The sequence below is a fragment of the Vipera ursinii genome (genome assembly GCF_947247035.1).
Source record: "Vipera ursinii genome assembly, chromosome: 3".
Lineage (NCBI taxonomy): Eukaryota > Metazoa > Chordata > Lepidosauria > Squamata > Viperidae > Vipera > Vipera ursinii.
In genome coordinates this window covers 113,363,915-113,384,955 of record NC_139516.1, presented here as the reverse complement: position 1 = coordinate 113,384,955, position 21,041 = coordinate 113,363,915, and the positions used below count along the sequence as shown (strand labels likewise).

At 40.5% G+C, this 21,041-nt stretch overlaps 2 protein-coding genes across 3 annotated transcripts in view; one reads left to right on the top strand and one right to left on the bottom strand.

Moving 5' to 3' along the window:
* Nucleotides 1–2,325: 2,325 nt before the first annotated feature.
* Nucleotides 2,326–14,286, bottom strand: CENPL (centromere protein L; the record flags this gene model as incomplete). The annotated part of the gene is made up of 5 exons (XM_083360177.1): nucleotides 2,326–2,433; nucleotides 4,953–5,510; nucleotides 10,681–10,911; nucleotides 13,187–13,363; nucleotides 14,245–14,286. 5 exons carry the CDS (start codon nucleotides 14,284–14,286, stop codon nucleotides 2,362–2,364), a joined length of 1,080 nt encoding a protein of 359 aa, XP_083216303.1. The 3' UTR covers nucleotides 2,326–2,361.
* A 213-nt stretch (nucleotides 14,287–14,499) lies between these two features.
* DARS2 (aspartyl-tRNA synthetase 2, mitochondrial) overlaps nucleotides 14,500–21,041 on the top strand; it is a 32,112-nt gene continuing 25,570 nt past the window's right edge. For both annotated transcript variants that reach the window (XR_014492101.1, XM_083359463.1), the window contains exons 1-4: nucleotides 14,500–14,824; nucleotides 17,019–17,118; nucleotides 18,933–18,999; nucleotides 20,737–20,838. Coding sequence is in view for 1 of the 2 variants with exons in the window: in XM_083359463.1 (XP_083215589.1) it covers nucleotides 14,701–14,824; nucleotides 17,019–17,118; nucleotides 18,933–18,999; nucleotides 20,737–20,838 (393 nt within the window). In the remaining variant the exon portion in view is untranslated. The remainder of the gene's footprint in view (nucleotides 14,825–17,018; nucleotides 17,119–18,932; nucleotides 19,000–20,736; nucleotides 20,839–21,041) is intronic.

Sequence of the window (21,041 nt, the reverse complement as noted above, 5' to 3'; positions counted from 1 at the left end):
TCCCCTAATAATCTTTGTTGCTCTTCTCTGCACTCTTTCTAGAGTCTCAACATCTTTTTCACATTGTGGTGACCAAAACTGGGTGCAGTATTCCATGTGTGGCCTTTCCAAGGCATTATAAAGTGGTATTAATACTTCACGTGATCTTGATTCTATACCTCTGTTAATGTAGCCCAGAACTGTTGGCCTTTTTGGCAACTGCAGCACACTGCAACTTTCAAATGACAATAGTGTTCAAGTAGTACTCCAATTTTTCTGGATTTGCACCCAAGGCCCCTATCAGTAATGGTATATCTTTTCTTTCTTTTGCCACAATTAATCTATTTCTATTTTCAGGTCTTTGTATTTTGTGTGATTTTCTCCATTTCTTTCTCTTCTATCCTGCTGCCTCCAAGTACTACTATGTTCACTATCCAGACTTTTTTTATCTTTCTTATTGACAGTTGTTAAGTCTGGTGTGTTATATGGCAGGTGCCTGTCTGTTTGAATACAAATGTCTCGGAGCGCTTTAGCTTCATTTTCTATTACTTTGTCTGTTTTGTGGTCCCACCAGTTCTTGCTTAGAGGCAAATGCCATTTGTTGCAGATCTTCCAATATACTATTGTTGTTTATGCATTTTTCTTGCAGCAACTAATAAGGTGGTCCACTGTTTCTTCAGTTTCTTTGCAGAGGTGGCATTTGCTATCTGTCATTGTCTTCTCAATTCTGGCTTTGTACAGATTTGTTCTTAAGGCTTGGTCTTATGCAGCCAGAATTAGCCCCTCTCTCCTTCTTCAACTTTCCTGACCTTAACCACTGCCAGTCTTTTATGGCATTATTATTTGAAAGACTTTTCTTTGAAAAAACATATTCTTAGCTAGCTTTGCTATATGATATATTGTATATAAGTGAACCATTCCTGCTTGAAATTGTATATATTTCTGCTGTCAATACATATTAGTCATTCCATTTTTCCATTATTGCCCATTCTTCAGTTTAGTCTCCCAACTGTGTATTAATTGCAAAGTTTGCCTTTTCGGATGTTGTGCCAAATTGAGTCTTTCAGCTATCACCGTAATACAATGCTTTTCTTTTATATTCTCTGGGGGGGTCATCTATATACTACTAAAACTCTCGTATCTGTTTGTAAATTTCAATTTATGTAAAATGATGTATCATAAGAAAACAATTATCGAATCAACACACCTCAAAAGGGCTAACTTAAGGAATACATTCAAAATTCAAGAACCATGACTCCCATGGGACTGAAATTGGCAAAGCTGAGATTGCTTCAGAGAAAAGCTATTAACGAAGTCTGAGCCAACCAATCAGCTAGCCATCCAATGCAGTAAAGGTATCTCAGAATCAAAAGTGTGCTTTTGCTATAATTTCTGAATCCCTTCCACATAATATAAATTTAATAAATAATAATAATATAAATTTAATAAATAATAATAATATTGTTCCAAATTAATCCATGAATTGCTGTCCCCAGCTGCTTCTCTGACCGATTAGGATACCTACAGCGATACATTTGTTTACCTGAATGTCTATTTCAGTTTCTAGGCAGCTTTTGCTTAAAAGAAGCATACCAGGCATTTTCCACTTTGTAAAATTTCGTTAATTACCTAATGATTCACTTAAAATGTATAGAAAATTATCCTCTTACATTCTTCCAATGTCTTTCCTCCTAAAGAAAAAACTTAGTTCAACTCCATGGCAAATGACTGCCCAGATTCTGTTTAAAATTTTCCACCCCAAGTAGGATCCCATTTGAGGCAATCTACAGTATTGCATTGGAAAGCAATTGTCACTGCCAGGACGTTTTTCCATGTCGCAAATAGGGTGCCCTTCTTTGAAGCAATTCTAACCTCTTGCCTGGATAGTAAAATGAAGATGGTACTCATCGTAGATCATTCCTCTTGCACCCATTCCATCCTACCTGACCCAGCTCAGATGATTCATGGAGCCATGTCTGAAGTAAGTAATCTATTATGGATACAGGTTTTGTATAAAACATGCCATCATAACCCCAATTTAATCCTATCTCCATGGCTTTTTTCCTGAAAAACTCACCTGAAATTAAAATCTAAAAATTAGGAAGAGTTTTCTCACCTAGTTGGTTAGATGTTCTGAGCAAAAGTTCAGTATATAGACAGTTGTAAACATTATACTGTACTTTTGAGTTATATATTTCTTTTAATAATCCATATTAGAACTATGAAGACGGAACCATATAGCTCTTTATACTATATACAAAACATTTAACCTACCTTCTACTTAAAGTACAACTAGAGAAGAGTGGACAAAAACAATGCTACAATTTTCATCCTAAATAATTTTCTGTAAACTTCATGAGATATAATCTAGTAAGTATTTGGTCACAGTATCTTTGAAAGTGCCAGTTCTGTGAGCTGTGACAGAATTCCCATCAGATATTGGGCACAGTGAATCTGTTAAAAAAAGAAGAGAGAGATACCGTTAGATCCATGGAAACAATAAGCAACCAAAAAATCGTCAACATTCTCATTTTGGCCTCACTTGTAATCTAGTCTCAAACATTAAAGCAAGCTTAAGTTTATTTACCAAACCAATATGCTACCCATCTCACCAAAGGCAATTCTAGGTGGCTTAAAGGTAAAGGTTCCCCCGCACATGCGTGCTAGTCGTTTCCAACTCTAGGGGCCGGTGCTCATCTCCGTTTCAAAGCCGAGGAGCCAGCACTTGTCCGAGGACGTCTCCGTGGTCATGTGGCCGGCATGACTGGACGCCAAAAGTGCACGGAACGCTGTTACCTTCCCACCGTAGTGGTCCCTAGTTTTCTACTTGCATTTTAACGTGCTTTCGAACTGCTAGGTTGGCAGAAGCTGGGACGAGTAACAGGCGCTCACTCTGCTACGCGGCACTCGGGATTCGAACCGCCAAACTGACGACCTGATTGACAAGCTCAGTGTCCTAACCCGCCGAGCCACTGCGTCCCTCTAAGGTGGCTTACAGACATTGAATAAAATGCAGTGTCAAACATTAAAACAATAAAGATGTTAATTTTAAAAATTCAATTAAAATAAAACTAAGCAGGATGAAGAGGGAGGGAGCAAAGTGCACGTAAGGAGGTGGGGTGTTCGCTACTCCATTAGCCACCTCCAACATGCTTACACCTCCATTGGGGCCCTGGTCGAATTGGCACAGCCAAAGCCTTTCAAAAGGCCAAAAGTGTGGGAGCAGATCTGACTTCAGGGAGCAAGATGTCCTAGAGGGCAGGAGCCATGGCAGAAAAGGCTTTCTGGACCCAGCAGCCAGAATTATTTGACTGATGGGGTCTGCTGCTTGCCTCTTCTGCCAGCACTTTAAAAGCTTAAAAACAAAACATTGTGTACTTAATACCATGCTTTACTTTACATACTTAATACCACGTTTCCCTTTTACAGGTAGTCCTTAACTTACAACCATAATTGTGCCCCAAGTTTATGGTGCTAAGGGAAACTTTTGTTAAGTGAGTTTTGCCCCCTTTTGTCACTTTTCTTGCAACAGTTGTTAAGTGAATTGTCGTAGTTGTTAAGTTAGTAACATTGTTGTTAAATGAATCTGGCTTCCCCATAAGACTTTGCTTGTCAGAAAGTTCCAAAAGGGGATTACATGACCCCAGGACACTGCAACCGTCATAAATATGAGTCAGTTGCCGAGCATCCAAATTTTCATCACATGACTTAAGGGGATGCTGCAACAGTTGTGTGAAGATTGGTCGCAAGTCACTCTTTTTCAGTGCTGTTGTAACTTTGGACGGTCACTAAATGAACTGTTGCAAATCAAGGACTATCGGCACAAGACAGCTATAGCAGAAAGAACAGTGCTCCATATTCTACAGTTAAGGTTAAAAAATACGAAAATTTGAAGGCACTTTTAAAAGTCTCAACTTTCTCTTTCAGATACTGAGTGGATATTTTATTCTGAAAGTCTCTGTACTAATGCAACCAACTCGGTTTGTAGTGGGATAAGACACCCCCCCCTCAATCTTTCAGCCCTATCAAGGCTGCCGCAGTCCATTCTGCAGGAACAAAGCGGCAGCACAGGTCTTGCAGCAGCAGCAATCTTGCCTTGATTCTGAAGACAGAGTAAAAATAGATAGCATTTTTTAGGTCATTCAGACATATATACCCATGTCTACTACTCTTCCTTAAACTATTTGAAGATGACACTGCTGGGGAAACAAAACTGCATATGAACAGAGGTGCCTAATGCCATTAGAGCAGGGGTGTCAAACTCAATTTCATTGAGGGCCGCATCAGCATTGCGGTTTGTTTGTTTTTAAAAATTCCATTTATATCCCGCCCTTCTCCGAAGACTCAGGGTGGCTTACAAGCTTAGCAGTAGCCTTCATTCTATGTATATGCCTGCTTATTAGGGCTTTCACACACACACCCCAAGCGGCATTATTACAAAGTCAGCTTAATTGCCCCCAACAATCTGGGTCCTCATTTTACCTACCTCGGAAGGATGGAAGGCTGAGTCAACCTTGAGCCTGGTGGGACTCGAACCTGCACTAATTGCAGGCAGCTGGTGTTACTTAAGGAGGCATTAGCCCACTGCTCCACCAAGGCTCTCAGGGGGTTGCCCTCAGGGGGCCGGGTGGGCGTGGCCTACTGGGTGGGCGTGGCTAGAGTGTGTATGGCCTACTGGGTGGGCATGGCCAGCTATACATTGTTTGCATCAAGGGTGCCTATGGGGGCCTGGGCAGGAGTGGGACAGATCTGAGGGTCTCTGGCAGAAGGAGGGTCTCTGGGCCAGGGCAGTGGGGGCCGTTCCCTCACTGTTTCCAGGATGGCTTCGCAGGCCGCATGAAACCACTATGCGGGCCGGATCTGGTCCCCGGGCCTTGTGTTTGACATGTCTGCATTAGAGTATACTTTCCAAACATTTCTTTTTAGAGCAAATTCATATAATTATTGTTGATCGGAAAAGTAAGCATGCGTACCTTTATTTTTCCCAATGAATGGATAGAGGCTACAGATGTAGAAACTTTCACTAGCTGTGTAGATGATAAATATATCTTGAAGTGCCTATGAAAGTGCTTGTAAAGGGAGTTCATGAATAATTCCACTTCTTCCTGTTTAACTTCTTCATGGTTACTGTGTATTGAATCCCAGAGAGCTTTTGCATCTTCAGAATGGATAGCATAGGAAATATCCAAAGGGTAAGGTAGATGTGGCACAGAGAAAGTCAGTTCTGTTGCACCTGTGTAGCGGTCCATACTGCATCCAGACAATATTGCAGCCATCCATGCAAGATGGATAGGACTGATATGCAATGGACTGAAATAACAATCAAAAGTTTCCTGAAGCCAAGTTTTAACAATATTTGAGAAACTCTGTGCACCATTTACAAGGAATAAAGGCAAACAAGTAAAATCCTCTGGGAGAGTCTCAACAAAATCACTTGTACAAGTGTAACATAAACAACCCATCCATACCACTTTCTTTTCTTCTTCATCCTCATCCTCATCCTCATCTACCATTTGAGGTCTCTGCATAATCTAAAAAAAATTATGAATACATATATTCATGAATACATTATTACAATTCTATGAAATTGAGATAATTTCTGAATTTATGATAAACACATTAGTAAATAAGTTCTTTGATAAAAGTTATACCTACTGAATTTCATACCGTACTGTATCACATACTACAGATTCACAATGATCAGATTAATTTCTAAATACCTGGATATTCTGCAAGGATTCTATTGGATTTATGTGAATGTACACCCTCCAAAGCTACTCAGTATTACAGTCCTAAAGAACGATTCTCGAAACAAATAATTGGAAGATTCCACACACACCCACACCCACTTTTCAATAGTGTCCAATTCTGGTACACTGTCTGGACAAGTTCCTGCAGTTTTCTTGGCAAGATTTTTCAGAAGTGGTTTGCCATTGCCTCCTTCCTAGGGCTGAGAAAAAGTCACGAGCCCAAGATCATCCAGCTGGCTTCTGCCTAAGGCAGAATTAGAATTCACAGTTTCTCGGGTCATAGCAACAAACTGGCACTCATTGGCAGATAACCTTTGGTAACTATAGGAACCTACAAATACCATAGCAGGCCCAAGTTGTTTTCCTTATGACTGTTCAGAGCCGCATAACTATGTAGTTATTAAAAAGCAAGAAGATAATGGAGTAGAGTGTTTGGTCTGATTCTGCTGGATTTGTTTTATGCTACTTTACCAACAAAAACCTGAATTTTGTAACCTTCCAACCCATAAAGCTTGAACAAAGGAGTCCTATCCATTTTGCATGTGTGTGTGTGTGCGCGCAAATATATATTCTTTCATCTTCCTTAATGGATGCAATAACCTTTCAAGAAAAAAATATTTTAGATTACCTAGGTTTGAATCATCTGGTAAAAAAAAACCTAGAAGTTAATTATAAAACTTTAATACAGATATATATATATAGCCACTGTAGATGGATAAATAAAATTATCTAGAACAAAGTTCTTTTATAGCCTGTCCACTGTTGTTGTTGTTAGTTGCGAAGTCGTGTCCGACCCATCGCGACCCTATGGACAATGTTCCTCCAGGCCTTCCTGTCCTCTACCATCTTCTGGAGTCCATTTAAGCTCACACCTACTGCTTCAGTGACTCCATCCAGCCACCTCATTCTCTGTCGTCCCCTTCTTCTATTGCCCTCAATCTTTCCCAGCATTAGGCTCTTCTCCAGTGAGTCCTTCCTTCTCATTAGGTGGCCAAAGTATTTAATTTAATTTAATTTAATTTATTAATATTTCTATACCGCCCTTCTCCCGAAGGACTCAGGGCGGTGTACAGGGCAAGAATAAAACACAAAGCTACAAAAATTAAAAAGTAATTAAATACATGCCCATAAAAAACAATAAATACATGAATAAAGCCCCAATAAAATGATAGTGCAGGGCCACCCAAGACGGACAGGTCATAGCCGAGAGTTCTGACAAAACGTGATCCACTGGAGAAGGAAATGGCAACCCACTCCAGTATCTTTGCCATGAAAACCCTATGGACAGTACCAAAAGGCAAAACGATATGACGCTGGAAGATGAGCCCCTCAGGTCGGAAGGTGTCCAATATGCTACTGGGGAAGAGCAGAGGGCTAGTACTAGTAGCGCCAGAAAGAATGAAGCGACTGGGCCAAAGCCGAAAGGACGCTCAGCTGTGGATGTGTCTGGTGGTGAAAGGAAAGTCCGATGCTGTAAAGATTTTTTCTCCATAGGAACCTGGAATGTAAGATCCATGAATCAAGGAAAGCTGGACGTGGTCAAACAAGAGATGACAAGACTGAACATCGACATCTTAGGTATCAGCGAACTAAAATGGACAGGAATGGGTGAATTTAATTCAGATGACCATCAGGTATACTACTGCGGACAAGAATCCCTCAGAAGAAATGGAGTAGCCTTCATAGTCAATAAAAGAGTAGGAAAAGCAATACTAGGATACAATCCTCAAAATGACAGAATGATCTCAGTTCGAATCCAAGGCAAACCATTCAATATCACAGTAGTCCAAGTCTATGCCCCAACCACCAGTGCTGAAGAGGATGAAATTGACCGGTTCTATGAAGCCCTACAGCACCTTATAGAACTAACACCCAAAAATGATGTCCTTATCATCATGGGGGATTGGAATGCTAAAGTAGGAAGCCAAAAGATAAGCGGAATAACAGGCAAGTTTGGCCTTGGAGTACAAAATGAAGCAGGGCACAGGCTGATAGAATTTTGTCAAGAGAATACGATGGGTCATAGCAAACACTCTTTTCCAACAACCCAAGAGACGGCTCTACACATGGACATCACCAGACAGTCAACACAGAAATCAGATTGACTATATGCTCTGCAGCCAAAGATGGAGAAGCTCCATACAGTCAGTAAAAACAAGACCAGGAGCTGACTGTGGCTCAGACCATGAGCTTCTCCTTGCAAAGTTTAGGCTTAAACTGAAGAAAGTAGGGAAAAGCACTAGGCCACTCAGGTATGAATTAAATCATATCCCTGTTGAATATACAGTAGAGGTGACAAATAGATTTAAGGAATTAGATCTGATAGACAGAGTGCCTGAAGAACTATGGACAGAGGTTCGCGACATTGTACAACAGGTAGCAACCAAAACCATCCCAAAGAAAAAGAAATGCAAGAAAGCAAAATGGCTGTCTGAGGAAGCTTTGCAAATAGCTGAGGAAAGGAGGGAAGCGAAAGGCAAGGGAGAAAAACATAGATATGCCCAATTGAATGCAGAATTCCAGAGAATAGCTAGAAGAGATAAGAATGCCTTCTTAAATGAACAGTGCAAAGAAATAGAAGAAAACAATAGAATAGGGAGGACCAGAGATCTTTTCAAGAAAATTGGAGAGATGAAGGGAACGTTTAATGCAAAAATGGGCATGATAAAGGACCAAAATGGTAGGGACCTAACAGAGGCAGAAGAGATTAAGAAGAGGTGGCAAAATTACACAGAAGAACTATACAAGAATGAGCTTAACGTCCCAGATAATCACAATGAGTTGGTCACTGACCTCGAGCCAGACATCCTAGAATGTGAAGTGAAGTGGGCCTTAGAAAAGCTGAGCAACAACAAAGCTAGTGGAGGTGACAGTATTCCAGCTGAGCTGTTCAAAATCTTAAAAGACAGTGCAGTAAAAGTGCTACACTCAATCTGCCAGCAAATTTGGAAAACTCAACAGTGGCCACAGGATTGGAAAAGATCAGTTTACATCCCAATTCCAAAGAAGGGCAGTGCCAAAGAATGTTCAAACTATCGCACCATTGCACTCATTTCTCATGCTAGTAAAGTCATGCTTAAAATCCTACAAGCTAGACTTCAGCAGTATGTGGATCGAGAACTACCAGAAGTACAGGCAGGATTTCGAAGAGGCAGAGGAACTAGAGATCAAATTGCCAACATACGCTGGATCATGGAGAAAGCTAGGGAGTTCCAGAAAAACATCTACTTCTGCTTCATTGACTATGCTAAAGCCTTTGATTGTGTGGATCATAACAAACTGTGGCAAGTTCTTAAAGAGATGGGAGTACCAGACCATCTTATTTGTCTCTTGAAAAACTTATATGCGGGTCAAGAAGCAACAGTGAGAACTGGACATGGAACCACTGATTGGTTCAAAATTGGGAAAGGAGTCCGGCAAGGCTGTATACTTTCGCCCTGCCTATTTAACTTATATGCAGAGCACATCATGAGAAAGGCAGGGCTAGATGATTCAAAAGTTGGAATTAAGATTGCCGGAAGAAATATCAACAACCTAAGATACGCAGATGATACCACTCTAATGGCAGAAAGTGAAGAAGAACTAAAGAGCCTCTTGTTGCGGGTGAAGCAGGAGAGTGCAAAACTTGGGTTGAAACTTAACATTAAGAAAACCAAGATCATGGCATCTGGCCCTCTCAGTTCCTGGCAAATAGATGGGGAAGAAATGGAGGTAGTGACAGATTTTATTTTCCTGGGCTCCAAGATCACTGCAGATGGGGACTGTAGCCAAGAAATTAAAAGACGCTTGCTCCTCGGAAGGAAAGCCATGGCAAATCTAGACAGCACACTAAAAAGCAGAGACATCACCCTGTCAACAAAAGTGCGTATAGTCAAGGCTATGGTCTTCCCAGTTGCAATGTATGGCAGTGAAAGTTGGACCATAAGAAAGGCTGAGCGCCAAAGAATTGAGGCCTTTGAACTGTGGTGCTGGAGAAGACTCCTGCGAGTCCCTTGGACTGCAAGGCGATCAAATCGGTCAGTCCTAGAGGAGATCAATCCTGACTGCTCTTTAGAAGGCCAGATCCTGAAGCTAAAACTCAAATACTTTGGCCACCTAATGAGAAGGAAGGACTCACTGGAGAAGAGCCTAATGCTGGGAAAGATTGAGGGCAAGAGAAGAAGGGGACGACAGAGAATGAGGTGGCTGGATGGAGTCACTGAAGCAGTAGGCGTGAGCTTAAATGGACTCCAGAAGATGGTAGAGGACAGGAAGGCCTGGAGGAATGTTGTCCATAGGGTCGCGATGGGTCGGACACGACTTCGCAGCTAACAACAACAACAACAACAAAAATGATAGTAAAAACCCCACCAATCCCCCCTCAGGCCAGGCCGGCTTGTTCGAACAGGTATGTTTTCAGATCGCGGCGAAAGGAGCGGAGATCGGGCGCCATCCATTTGAGTTTTAGCTTCAGGATCTGGCCTTCTAAAGAGCAGTCAGGGTTGATCTCCTCTAGGACTGACCGGTTTGATCGCCTTGCAGTCCAAGGGACTCGCAGGAGTCTTCTCCAGCACCATAGTTCAAAAGCTTCAATTCTTTAGCGCTCAGCCTTTCTTATGGTCCAGCTTTCACTGCCATACATTGCAACTGGGAAGACCATAGCCTTGGCTATACGCTCTTTTGTTGACAGGGTGATGTCTCTGCTTTTTAGTGTGCTGTCTAGATTTGCCATGGCTTTCCTCCCGAGGAGCAAGCGTCTTTTAATTTCTTGGCTACAGTCCCCATCTGCAGTGATCTTGGAGCCCAGGAAAATAAAATCTGTCACTACCTCCATTTCTTCCCCATCTATTTGCCAGGAATTGAGAGGGCCAGATGCCATGATCCCTGTCCACTGTAATATCTTTCAAAAGTATCAAGACAAACCCAGTTAGTAAAAGATTGGATTGGTTACCTACTAGATAAGACTACATACCTCAATAAGAATTGCTGCTTGTTTTTCTGTTTTCAAAACAGAAAATGAAAACTTTGCTTGAAACATCAGATCAGTTTCACCTTCCAGTATGAATCTCTTTTCCTTTTGTGCAGTAATAAGATAACTTAGTTGTTTAGAATATTCTTGCAAATGTTGATAAGAGAATTTATGCAGAGGAGTGACGCTGTATAAGGTCCACTGTTTAGCTACAATGAATGGTATACCTTCCTCCTGCCAAAAAAAAAAAATTATAAATGCAAAAAAATTTAACTCAGGTCTATATTTTCCTGTCATAGTTTACAAAGCAGAGAAAACATTATTACAAAGAATTTACATAATACTATGTGTTATTTTTGTACCTTTCTATCTTATGTTATCTACAATAAATATTTGTTTTATGGCTCAGAAGATAGCAAAAACTGAGAAAAATACAAAAGGAAAAAGATACATCACTTCCCCTTTATTAACAGAATAAAGGAATCTGTATTATACAACTGATTTAAAATAATATCAAAAGCAGGTAGTATATTTAGTAAACATTTTTACATATATAGGCTGGATTTACATAGTATTCCTAAATCACATTTTTCTAAAAGTTGAGCACTGTAAATTATGATTTGCCATTCCTTTTTAAAACAGCAATGTTAAAGAAAGCACAAAAGGAGCAAGAATTACTTAAACCAAAGAAGCCAAAGACCTGAGATGAAGAAAAAAAAGGAGCAGTTAAAAGTAGCTTACATCAATACTATATTTTTGCCTGCCTTTTTAGTCTTGCAAATCCATCCATCACCTCATCCATTGCCTGTTGTGCTTCAATATTCCGATATATTTTCTTGAGGATTCATCAACTTCATCTAAGCACAATTTCCTCAAGCATTCTCTTCCTCTCAGCCTACTTCCACTTTCTTCAGTTGTTACGTTATTCAGTTGTCATTCATTTTCTCTATATAATCTAAGTAATATCACATCTACATTCAACCCACATTCAATTGACTGACTGCTTGCCTTCAAGTTATGGATTGCTGGTGACCGCCTAGTCAAGTCCCTGTAATTTTCCTGACAAGGCTTCTCAGGCGTGGTTTGCCATTGATTGTTACCTAGTTGTACCTAAAATAGGATTAGAATTCAGAGTGTCCCATTTTCTAGCCTGGTGCCTTAATCACTACACCAAACTGGCTTGCAGCTGGCACCTTTTTATTATTAACCCTGTGTCTTCTTGTTTAAATACACAAGTAGTTTTTAAGTACCTCAGTCTCACTGCATTTCTGTTTTTTCAACATACCCAATTCTCACTTCCAGATAACATGGGCAGAAGCACAATTATAAAATCAGTTTACCTGCTTTTGATTTACATTTTAACTAACAGCATTTGTACATCTTAAAATTTCTCTGTCCATTTCCCCACGTTTTAGTAAAATTCTTTAACTTGCTTTAATTTTTCACCATTTACCGTTTTTCCCCAAAAATAAGCCTTACTTGTTTGCTAAGACACTAGGTGAGGTGTGTGTGTGGGGGGGAGCTGCCCCACATGCCCCACACCCTCTTACTGTGCCACAGGGCTCCTGCTGCTGCTGCCGCAAGTTGTGTTGCTGTTGTGAGGTGTGTCGTTATTGCCGCTGCTGTGAGGCGCATTCTGCTGCTGCTGCCATGGAGCCTGTCGCGCCACCATTATGAGGTCTGTTGCATTACAGCAGCAAGGTGCATTGTGCTGTTGCAAAGTGTGTCCTGCTGCTGCGAGGCATGTCACATGGCTGCCACCACCACTGTGAGGTGCGTCCTGCTGTTGCCGCTATGAGGTATATTGCAGGATGTGCCTCACAGCTGCGGCAACATCAACAATGGCGGCCGGACACACCTCGTGGTGGTGGTGACAATAGGACATGCCGTACAGCAACAGCTCCAGTGTGGCGGGCCTTGTGATGGAGTGATGCAGCAACAAGTGCCACATAGTGGTGGCAACCGCAACATGACAGACCTCGCCGCCGCAGCAGGAGCCCTGCGTGGGTCATCTCCTGGAAAAGTAAGACATTCTCTGAAAATAAGACCTAATGCCTCTTTTGGAGGCAAAAAAAAAAAAAAAAAGACCGGGTCTTATTTTTCGGGGAAACACAGTATGTATACAGGTGCTTAAAAATAAAAAAGCCAACTGCATATTATCTGCATATATATTCACATCATCAGAATTATTTCCTATACATTTATATTTATATAAATCAACCAACCAACCAACCAGACATTATATATTTTTGTCATATTCTCGGCCCAGTGCCCAACTATTTACAAAACATTTTTATTTATTCATTTTATATTTCCATACTTAACTTTTAGCATATCACATTTAGCAGCCAACCCTTCAACTCCAGAGAATACTTGTCATGATGAGTAAAGTTGTGGATGCCTGCCCTTAGAGAGTAATTTAAATTGTTTGGAGTTTTTAAAAGCTGCTTCCTCTTCAAACATGTTGCCAGTTACATTATATTCACTTACACTCTTCATTGTTCCTTACCTGTAGATCAGGATTTTGTGAAATCATTATCTTAGCTGGAGTCTGACCAAATAACCTTCTTTTCTTGAGGGATAGCACACTTCTTGAAAGATAGGCAGTATTTGTAAGGTTTGCTCCATAGTCTGTCACTGCTCTTCCAACAGTTTTCATTCTCCTGTAATTAGAAGTGCTAGCATCCTGTAAACAGATTATCTGTCAATAGACAAACATATTGCACGAAATAAGAAAATCTCATCTCATAGATTGATATGTCGTACTGACACAATACATGAATCAGAAAATAGCAAACTATCTAACTGCTAAGCTTGTAAGCCGCCCTGAGTCGTGGGAGAAGGGCGGGATATAAATGTAATAAAAATAAATAAATAAATAAATAAATAAATAAATAAATAAATCTTTCAGCATATCATAGAGTATCGTACAAATCTGGCCAGTCGTTTCTATAAATTCATAACCACCATACATAACTTTGGTATATTATGATGCTCATAAGGCTGTAAGCAACAGAGGAAAGATGAGCCTTTTTAAAATATCATTAAAAAAAGAGGCAGTGCAACATCACGTGAAGGATAAATTCATCTGAATCTGCTCATTAAGGGAATGTTGTTGAATCATTCATTAAAAAAGGCTGAAAATAATCGTATCTGGCTCTGGAGAACCACCTTTGTTGGACTGGAGCAGGGGTAGGCAACCTCGGCTCTTTTATGACTCATGGACTTCAATTCCCAGAATTCCTGAGCCAGCTTGGCTGGCTCAGGAATTCTGGGAGTTGAAGTCCATGAGTCATAAAAGAGCCGAGGTTGCCTACCCCAGGGCTGGAGAAATGAGTTATCAGACGGACAGCAACTTTATTATGGCCACAGACCAGCATAAATATAAAAAGCACAAGGCTCACCCCTCTTTCACCGTGTCTTGGGAACCCAGATAACTTTTATATGGAGTAACCATTCTTACGGTCAGAGGGCCCACGTTCGGAGAAAGACTTCCCGCAGTTACCCCTCAAACGATTCCTATCGGGGCGGCTAGAAAACCGTTAACACCCGCAGGCTTCGTCTTACCTTTCGGCGATCACGCGCCGTCGACAACCGCCGGGAAGACATCTCTCCCCAACCTTCCAGAGAGGAAGAAAAAAAAAAAAGCCAGCAATAGCGAGGCGGGCGAATTTTTTTTTTATTTATTTATTTATTTTTTAAAATTGTCTCCCGACAGCCACTTCGGCAAGGGGGATTGTTGTGCGCATGCCTTGGAATAGAGGGCGCGGTTTAGGGCGCCTGATCGTTTCGGTTCTACGAGTTGCTGCCGCCGCCGCCATATTTGATGCGGGCGGGAGGGAACCGAGGAAGCGCCTCACGCCGAAAGTAATGTTTGCCGCTGAAGCGGCGGCGGCGGCGGGAGCGGCGAAAGCTCAGCTCGCGTGACGGAGGAAGCGCCTCTGAGGTGGGGCTTGGAGCCCTGAAGTTTAGCTTTCGTTCTGGTCTTACATTGGCCGGTGCCTCCATTGACTGGCCAAGACCATGCGTCGGCTGCGTGTCCTTTATCGTCCCCTGGAGCTATTATTTCCCGGAGGAAGAGCGAAGTCGTGGAGCAGGTTGCCTTCTTGCAGATTGGCGTCGTTCAGAAGGGATGCGACCCTCCCAGGTCTGTAACATCTTGGGGCACAGGTAGGCACACCTCGGCTCTTTTATGACTCGTGGACTTCAACTCCCAGAATTCCTGAGTCAGCTATGCTGACTCAGGAATTCTGGGAGTTGAAGTCCACGAGTCATAAAAGAGCCGAGGAACAGTAAGGTGGAAGGTTTGGGTAACGTTTTCCTTGCCAATGGCAAGTTGCTTGTTAATTTCAGACTGGCCTTAACGAAAGTAAGGGACTCGCTCGCTCTCTTAATAGAAAATAAAATAACTACCCTGCTAGAATTACGTTGCTGATTTGGGTGCGTTTTCAATCACAAATCGATCTTAATGTACAGGTGGCAACAGACTTTGCCCGAGATTGGAAAACTTATTTTTTTATTATTTTATTTATATTTATTTTAAATATTTACAGACGCGTACACACTAAGTATATACATCTCAAATTAAGAAAGAAAAGGAAAAGGACAAACAAACACTTAACAAACATGCATATAAACTAACTGGGGATTGAAATCCCCTGTGCAGTTATACATAACTAAGCTTGTAAGCCGCCCTGAGTCTTCGGAGAAGGGCGGGATATAAATGGAATTAAAATTAAAAAAATAAAAATAAAAAATAATTACATCCCGGTAAATCTTAAATCTTATTAGTTAAATGAGATTGGAAAACTTATGTAGGGGCAGCCCTGAGAATAATTTTCAGACTTTGAGGCTATAGATTGAGAAGTAACACATAAATCTCAGGAGAGGGCTGTAGCCGACCACTTCTGTGTTACGGCTGTGAAAACTATGTCGATATTTTAATGAAGTTGTTCATACTTTCCGATTTTTTGTTGAGCTCGATCAACATTCCAACATAATTTTTTGGTAACTGTTCTTTGAAATTTTATAAGCTGCTGCTTGTGCCATCAACAATGATATCTAGCCCCTGGTTCTTTTTTTACTCTTGCTTGTATGTTATGTGTTTGCAATAGTTAAGCTTTAGTTTCATTACAGGATGGGAACTTCCCGTGAGCAGCCTGGTTCTATTGGCTATTTTTGTCTTCTTGCAAACATAATACCCATAACCATTTTCTCCAGCACAGTAATTCAGAAGCAAGTTATTTTTATTTCATTCAGCCTTTTTTTGATAATCTGGCTTTCACAATTACATTATAACTGGGAAAAGCATGGTGTTGACATTTTCCTTCATATCACTCTGCTGCTTTAATATTTTGATTAGATTTGTTATAGCCTTTCTTCCAGAAAGACTATTTCGTAACTACAATCATCATCCCTATGAATTTCTGAGCACTTCAACTCTTTCACCACTTATTTATTTTACTAAATTTATTTATTTATTTAATTTGATTTGATTTGATTTGATTTGATTTGATTTGATTTATATACCGCCCTTCTCCCGAAGGACTCAGGGCGGTGTACAGGGCAATAAAAATAAGAATACAGGATACAAGATTTAAAGTAAAATGATTGTGCCCAATGTAGTAGGTTAGTTAAAATAATGTTAAAACCCAAACCTATCAGGCCAGGCTGGCTTGTTCGAATAGATAAGTTTTTAGATCACGCCGGAAGGAGCGAAGGTCGGGGGCCATCTGGAGTTCAGCAGGTAAGCGGTTCCAAAGGATTGGTGCACCCACCGAGAATGCTCTCCCCCTGGGGGTCACCAGCTGACATTCTCTGACCGGTGGTACCCTGAGGAGGCCCTCTCTGTGGGAACGTACAGGACGGAGGGAAGTTATATACCGCCCTATTCCCGGAGGACTGGCTTAACCTTACTTGTTGACATAATAGTAGTTGGTTGTTTTAGTATTGATCAGTAGACTGGCTTTTGCACTGTCTTCTTTCATTTCAGTAAGGGATATCTTAAATCTTCATTTCCAGCCAACAAGGCAGCATCATCAGTACATGCAAGGATGTTGATGTTACTCCCAGCACTTTTAATTCCAACTTCTATTTCTTCTCATTTCTCATGATTTTTTCTCCACATTAGTTAAACAAGCCTTATTCATGTTCTTCTCAATTCTGAAACATACAGTTGCTCCATATTCTGTTCTAATTGTTGCTTCTTGAAGGAAGCTTTAATATCATGTTTATTCATAACTGATAACCATATTACTTATCCTAATAATTTTCGTTGGACTGAAGAAAAAATTTGTTTGTACTTTTACATATTTTATGAATCAACAAAATTTTATCCCAAGATCTCAATAGCTTTGTTGCCCGGTCCAAAACCTGTGGGGAGTTGCGATCAGCTCATATAGGTCAAGAGGTCACTCTGTGTGGATGGATTCAATATAAGAGGTAAACTGAAAATAAAATGACTTGGAATGGTTAAATTGCTGATGCTAAAGAAAAGGTTAAACTAATGGTGTGCATGAGTAATGTTGCTTTACTACATCAGGCTCTGGTATATACAAATATAGTCTGGTATCTTGTTTCTGTTCCCACAGAAAATATAGAGCTAGTGCTTAACCTACAACCATGTTAACCTATGTCAACAACTGTTCTAAGTTATGACAGTGCTGAACAAATGATGGTTACATTTGTTCCTCAGTGTTCCAAACATCCCCACACTCCTGCAGTCACATGGGTGCAGTCTAGCTGCTTGACATCCTTTTTGCACTTACAACTGATTGCCAAGTGCCCTGTGATCGCCATTTACAACCTTCTCTGCTGGTTCCCCAGAATGTCAGTGGGGAAACCAGCAGAGAGGGTCATAAGTCTCCAGGATAAGTTCCCCCCACTTACACACACTCCCCCAACACTTCTACCTTTGTATGACATCAACTGCTTGCACACCTCCATGCACTCTTCTCAACTAGCCCCATGCCCTCTCTGACCTGCGCTCACACACCTTTCCCAACTGACACCACACCTCTTACACACCTCTGTGCTCCCTTCTCAACTTGCAACACACTTTTTGTATACCTGCTGACACCCTCCTCAATCTGCTACATCTTTTGCACACACCCTTGGACACCTTCATTGGCCTGCATCTCTCATGCACTCTCCCTGACCTGTGCCACATCTCTCACATCCTGTACATCCTCCCTGATCTGCAAAGTGCCTTTTGTGCATTGCCCTTAAAGCATGGTGGTAGAAATGTTATGGTTGGGGCTGTTATGGGTTGCACACCATCATACAAATTATTACAAATTCTTCATTGTATCAAAGAGTAGTGAAGCATAATGTGAAAAGGTTGAAGCTCATTGGACAATGGACTTTGAAGCATAACAGTGATCCCAATATTCTGGTAAATCCACCAAAGATGGGCTGGGGGGAAAAAGAAATGGATGGTTCTGAAATGACAAAGTCAAAGGATCTAAATCCCATCAAGATGTTGTGGGTTGATTCCAGTCAATATCAGGGACTGGTAGATAGCTATAAGAAAGGCCTACATGAGGTTGTTTCTGCGAAAGGGGACAAAACCAATTATCAGAGCTAAGGGTGTACTTATTTCTTACATAGAAAGAAATGGCAAATCTGTTTATTTTTGTTGAATAAATGATTGAAAGTCAACTGTTATATTTTTATTCAATTACATCATCGTTATATAACTGAATGAAGATAAAATATTGATGTTTGCATATGTTTCAAAAAAAACCCTGAGGTATACTGTTCTTCCATGTGACTCGTATGTCTGATTGTACAAGAATATATTGCTCCATTTTTGTCTGTGAGGGAGCTGCCATGTCAATGGGCAATGATCTACCCTTAAGAAATAGAATTTTCTTCTCTATACTTATTCTTATGCCTGTACAAAAATCTGGTTAAGAAATTTGAAATACATATACATATGCATATATGCATACAGAGAGAGAGAGAGAGAGAGAGAGAGAGAGAAGTTAATTAAGGAGCAGGGTCAAATTCTTAAGTTAAAACTAATGTTCAGACAATATATCTTTGAATGGTCCCTATAGTCTTGTTGCATGTGAAATGCTTATATATCACATAAAAGTGTCTAGTCCAGCTGTCCCCTTCTCGCAGCTGTCCTGTGACTAGGCATTGTTCACATGTCATTGGAGAGCTCCGCATTGCATACCCTTGAGCTCCAGGCAGGGGTTGAGTCTGAAGTGTTCCCAACATGTCTACACATCTGTGTCTCCCATCATTAGACAGGAACAGTTCGTGGTTTTGAGAGATTTCCAAGGACTTACCCAGATACTTATACCTCAGGATGAGGTAAGTGCTATTGAAAACTGCTTTTGTAGTTTTTCGCTAGGAAGCCAACAAGAATGTATTCAAAACAAATATATAAGTAGTCCTTGGCTTACAACCATTTAATCAGCAACCATTCAAAGTTACAACAGCACTGAACAAATGGTAGTTACAACTAGTCCTCAGTCAGAATTCCAGCAATCTGGGTACTTGGCAACCAGCTCACACTTACCATATATTGCAGTGTCCTGAATTCACATGAATCAGAAATTTAGGGAAAGTCACAAGTTGCTGGGGTTAGTTTCCTCAAGCTGTGCATCCTCCCCAAGCCTCAAACAGGCGTCCTTCACACATCCTCCCTAGGCTTCATTGCACCTCTAAGTACACCCTTTCTGAGCCTTCTCTCACAATCTCCCCAACTCTTGTTGTGCCTCCTTCATGTACACTTCCAACTCTCCCTGTGCTTCCTACACAACCTTACCGCACCACCCCTACACCCTCCTGGACCCTTCCCAACTCTTCCCCCTACCCTTGTCTCTCATGTAACTCCTGACTTGGTTGTGGAAAGTCAACAGAAAGTTGCCTTACCTGATGACTGTGGGATTCAGTTAACACAACAACTGGGATTGCAGGGATTGCTGTTGCTAAGTGTTGCAATTGTGGTTTACAACTGCATCACTAAGCAATGGGAATTCTGGTTTCATTTTTTGTTGTAAGTTCAGGATTACCTATAGTGTTCTAGCCACACTGATTTGGAATACTAATGAGCATGTGTTACTGGAATTTTTATTTTGCTCTTTTTAAAGTTACAGTTAATATATAATTCATTTAGGTAAGCATACTTTTAAAGTTTACATTGAAATTAAATTAATACAGGCTCTTGAAAGAAATTTTATTATTTATAAAAGAGTTATGATTTTTCAATGCACACTCTCTCTTGTAACATAATATTGTAAATATCCATAGCTACATGCACAGCTTGTAGTTCTTCATATAATTTTTTAAAAGTTCAGTCTTATAATCTACAAGGAAATAAAGAATATTGCAAAGCATATCTGAAGTATCTTTCTCCATCTAAACATGCATCTAGAATTAATTTAATTAATTAAATTTAAATTTTCCACATGAGCGTTTCGATTTAATTCTTACCAACCCTTACTTGATGTAATCTTTTTGTAAAGAATTTTGGATGAGATAGAATTTGTTCTGATCCTAAAAAGTTCCATTGGAATTAATGTTTCAAACAAAAATATTTTATCTCACCTTTTATTTAGAGCTTGTGACATCAGACATAACACTTTTTTTCCTCGCCAATAACCTGGTGAAATAGGTTGGGCTGAGAGAGAATTGGCTTCTATGGCTAAGGGTACACTTGAACTTGGTTCTCTCTGCTCCTAGTCTGACACCTCAACTTCTGCCCCTCTTTGGTTGTCTTAATAAGCACTTTAACAAATAACATTTATTACTTCTTTATCACATTTTGGAACCACCCATCTCCCCCTCAGAGAGATTCTGGGTGGTTCACAATAAAATATTAAAATATAGAAATAGTGTATAAAAATTCAAATTCAAAAAGAGGCAATGATGTTTTTTTTTAAAAATGATAACATTAATTAAAAGACAAAGGGAGGGCTTTCGGGTGCCATTTTAATTGCCAGACTGAAGTTGGCTGATAACCACCAGATATAATGCATTTTAAATCTGTATTGCTGGCGTTCTTGAATTATGCATATTCTGATTTGTTTGTTTCTTGCGCTGCAGGCTGCTTCCCATTTGAGGAAGCTCTTTTCTGATGCTCCAATTGAGTCTGTTGTGCAAGTGACTGGGATTGTTATTCCCCGGCCTCCGGGACAGGCAAATCCTGTAAGTATTTTAAAGAGGAGCCCTCTGCTTTTAAGTGCGTACAGTTTATTGCTTTGGGCTACCAAAATGATTTCCTAATTTTCATTTGCCATGTAAGTGACTTGGAGGTAGCCAGGGAGCACAATTTGGTGAACAACTATCTGCTTCTGTAACTTATAGCTGTAACTATGATGGTAGCTGCAGAGTAATTCTTGTTTTCTTGG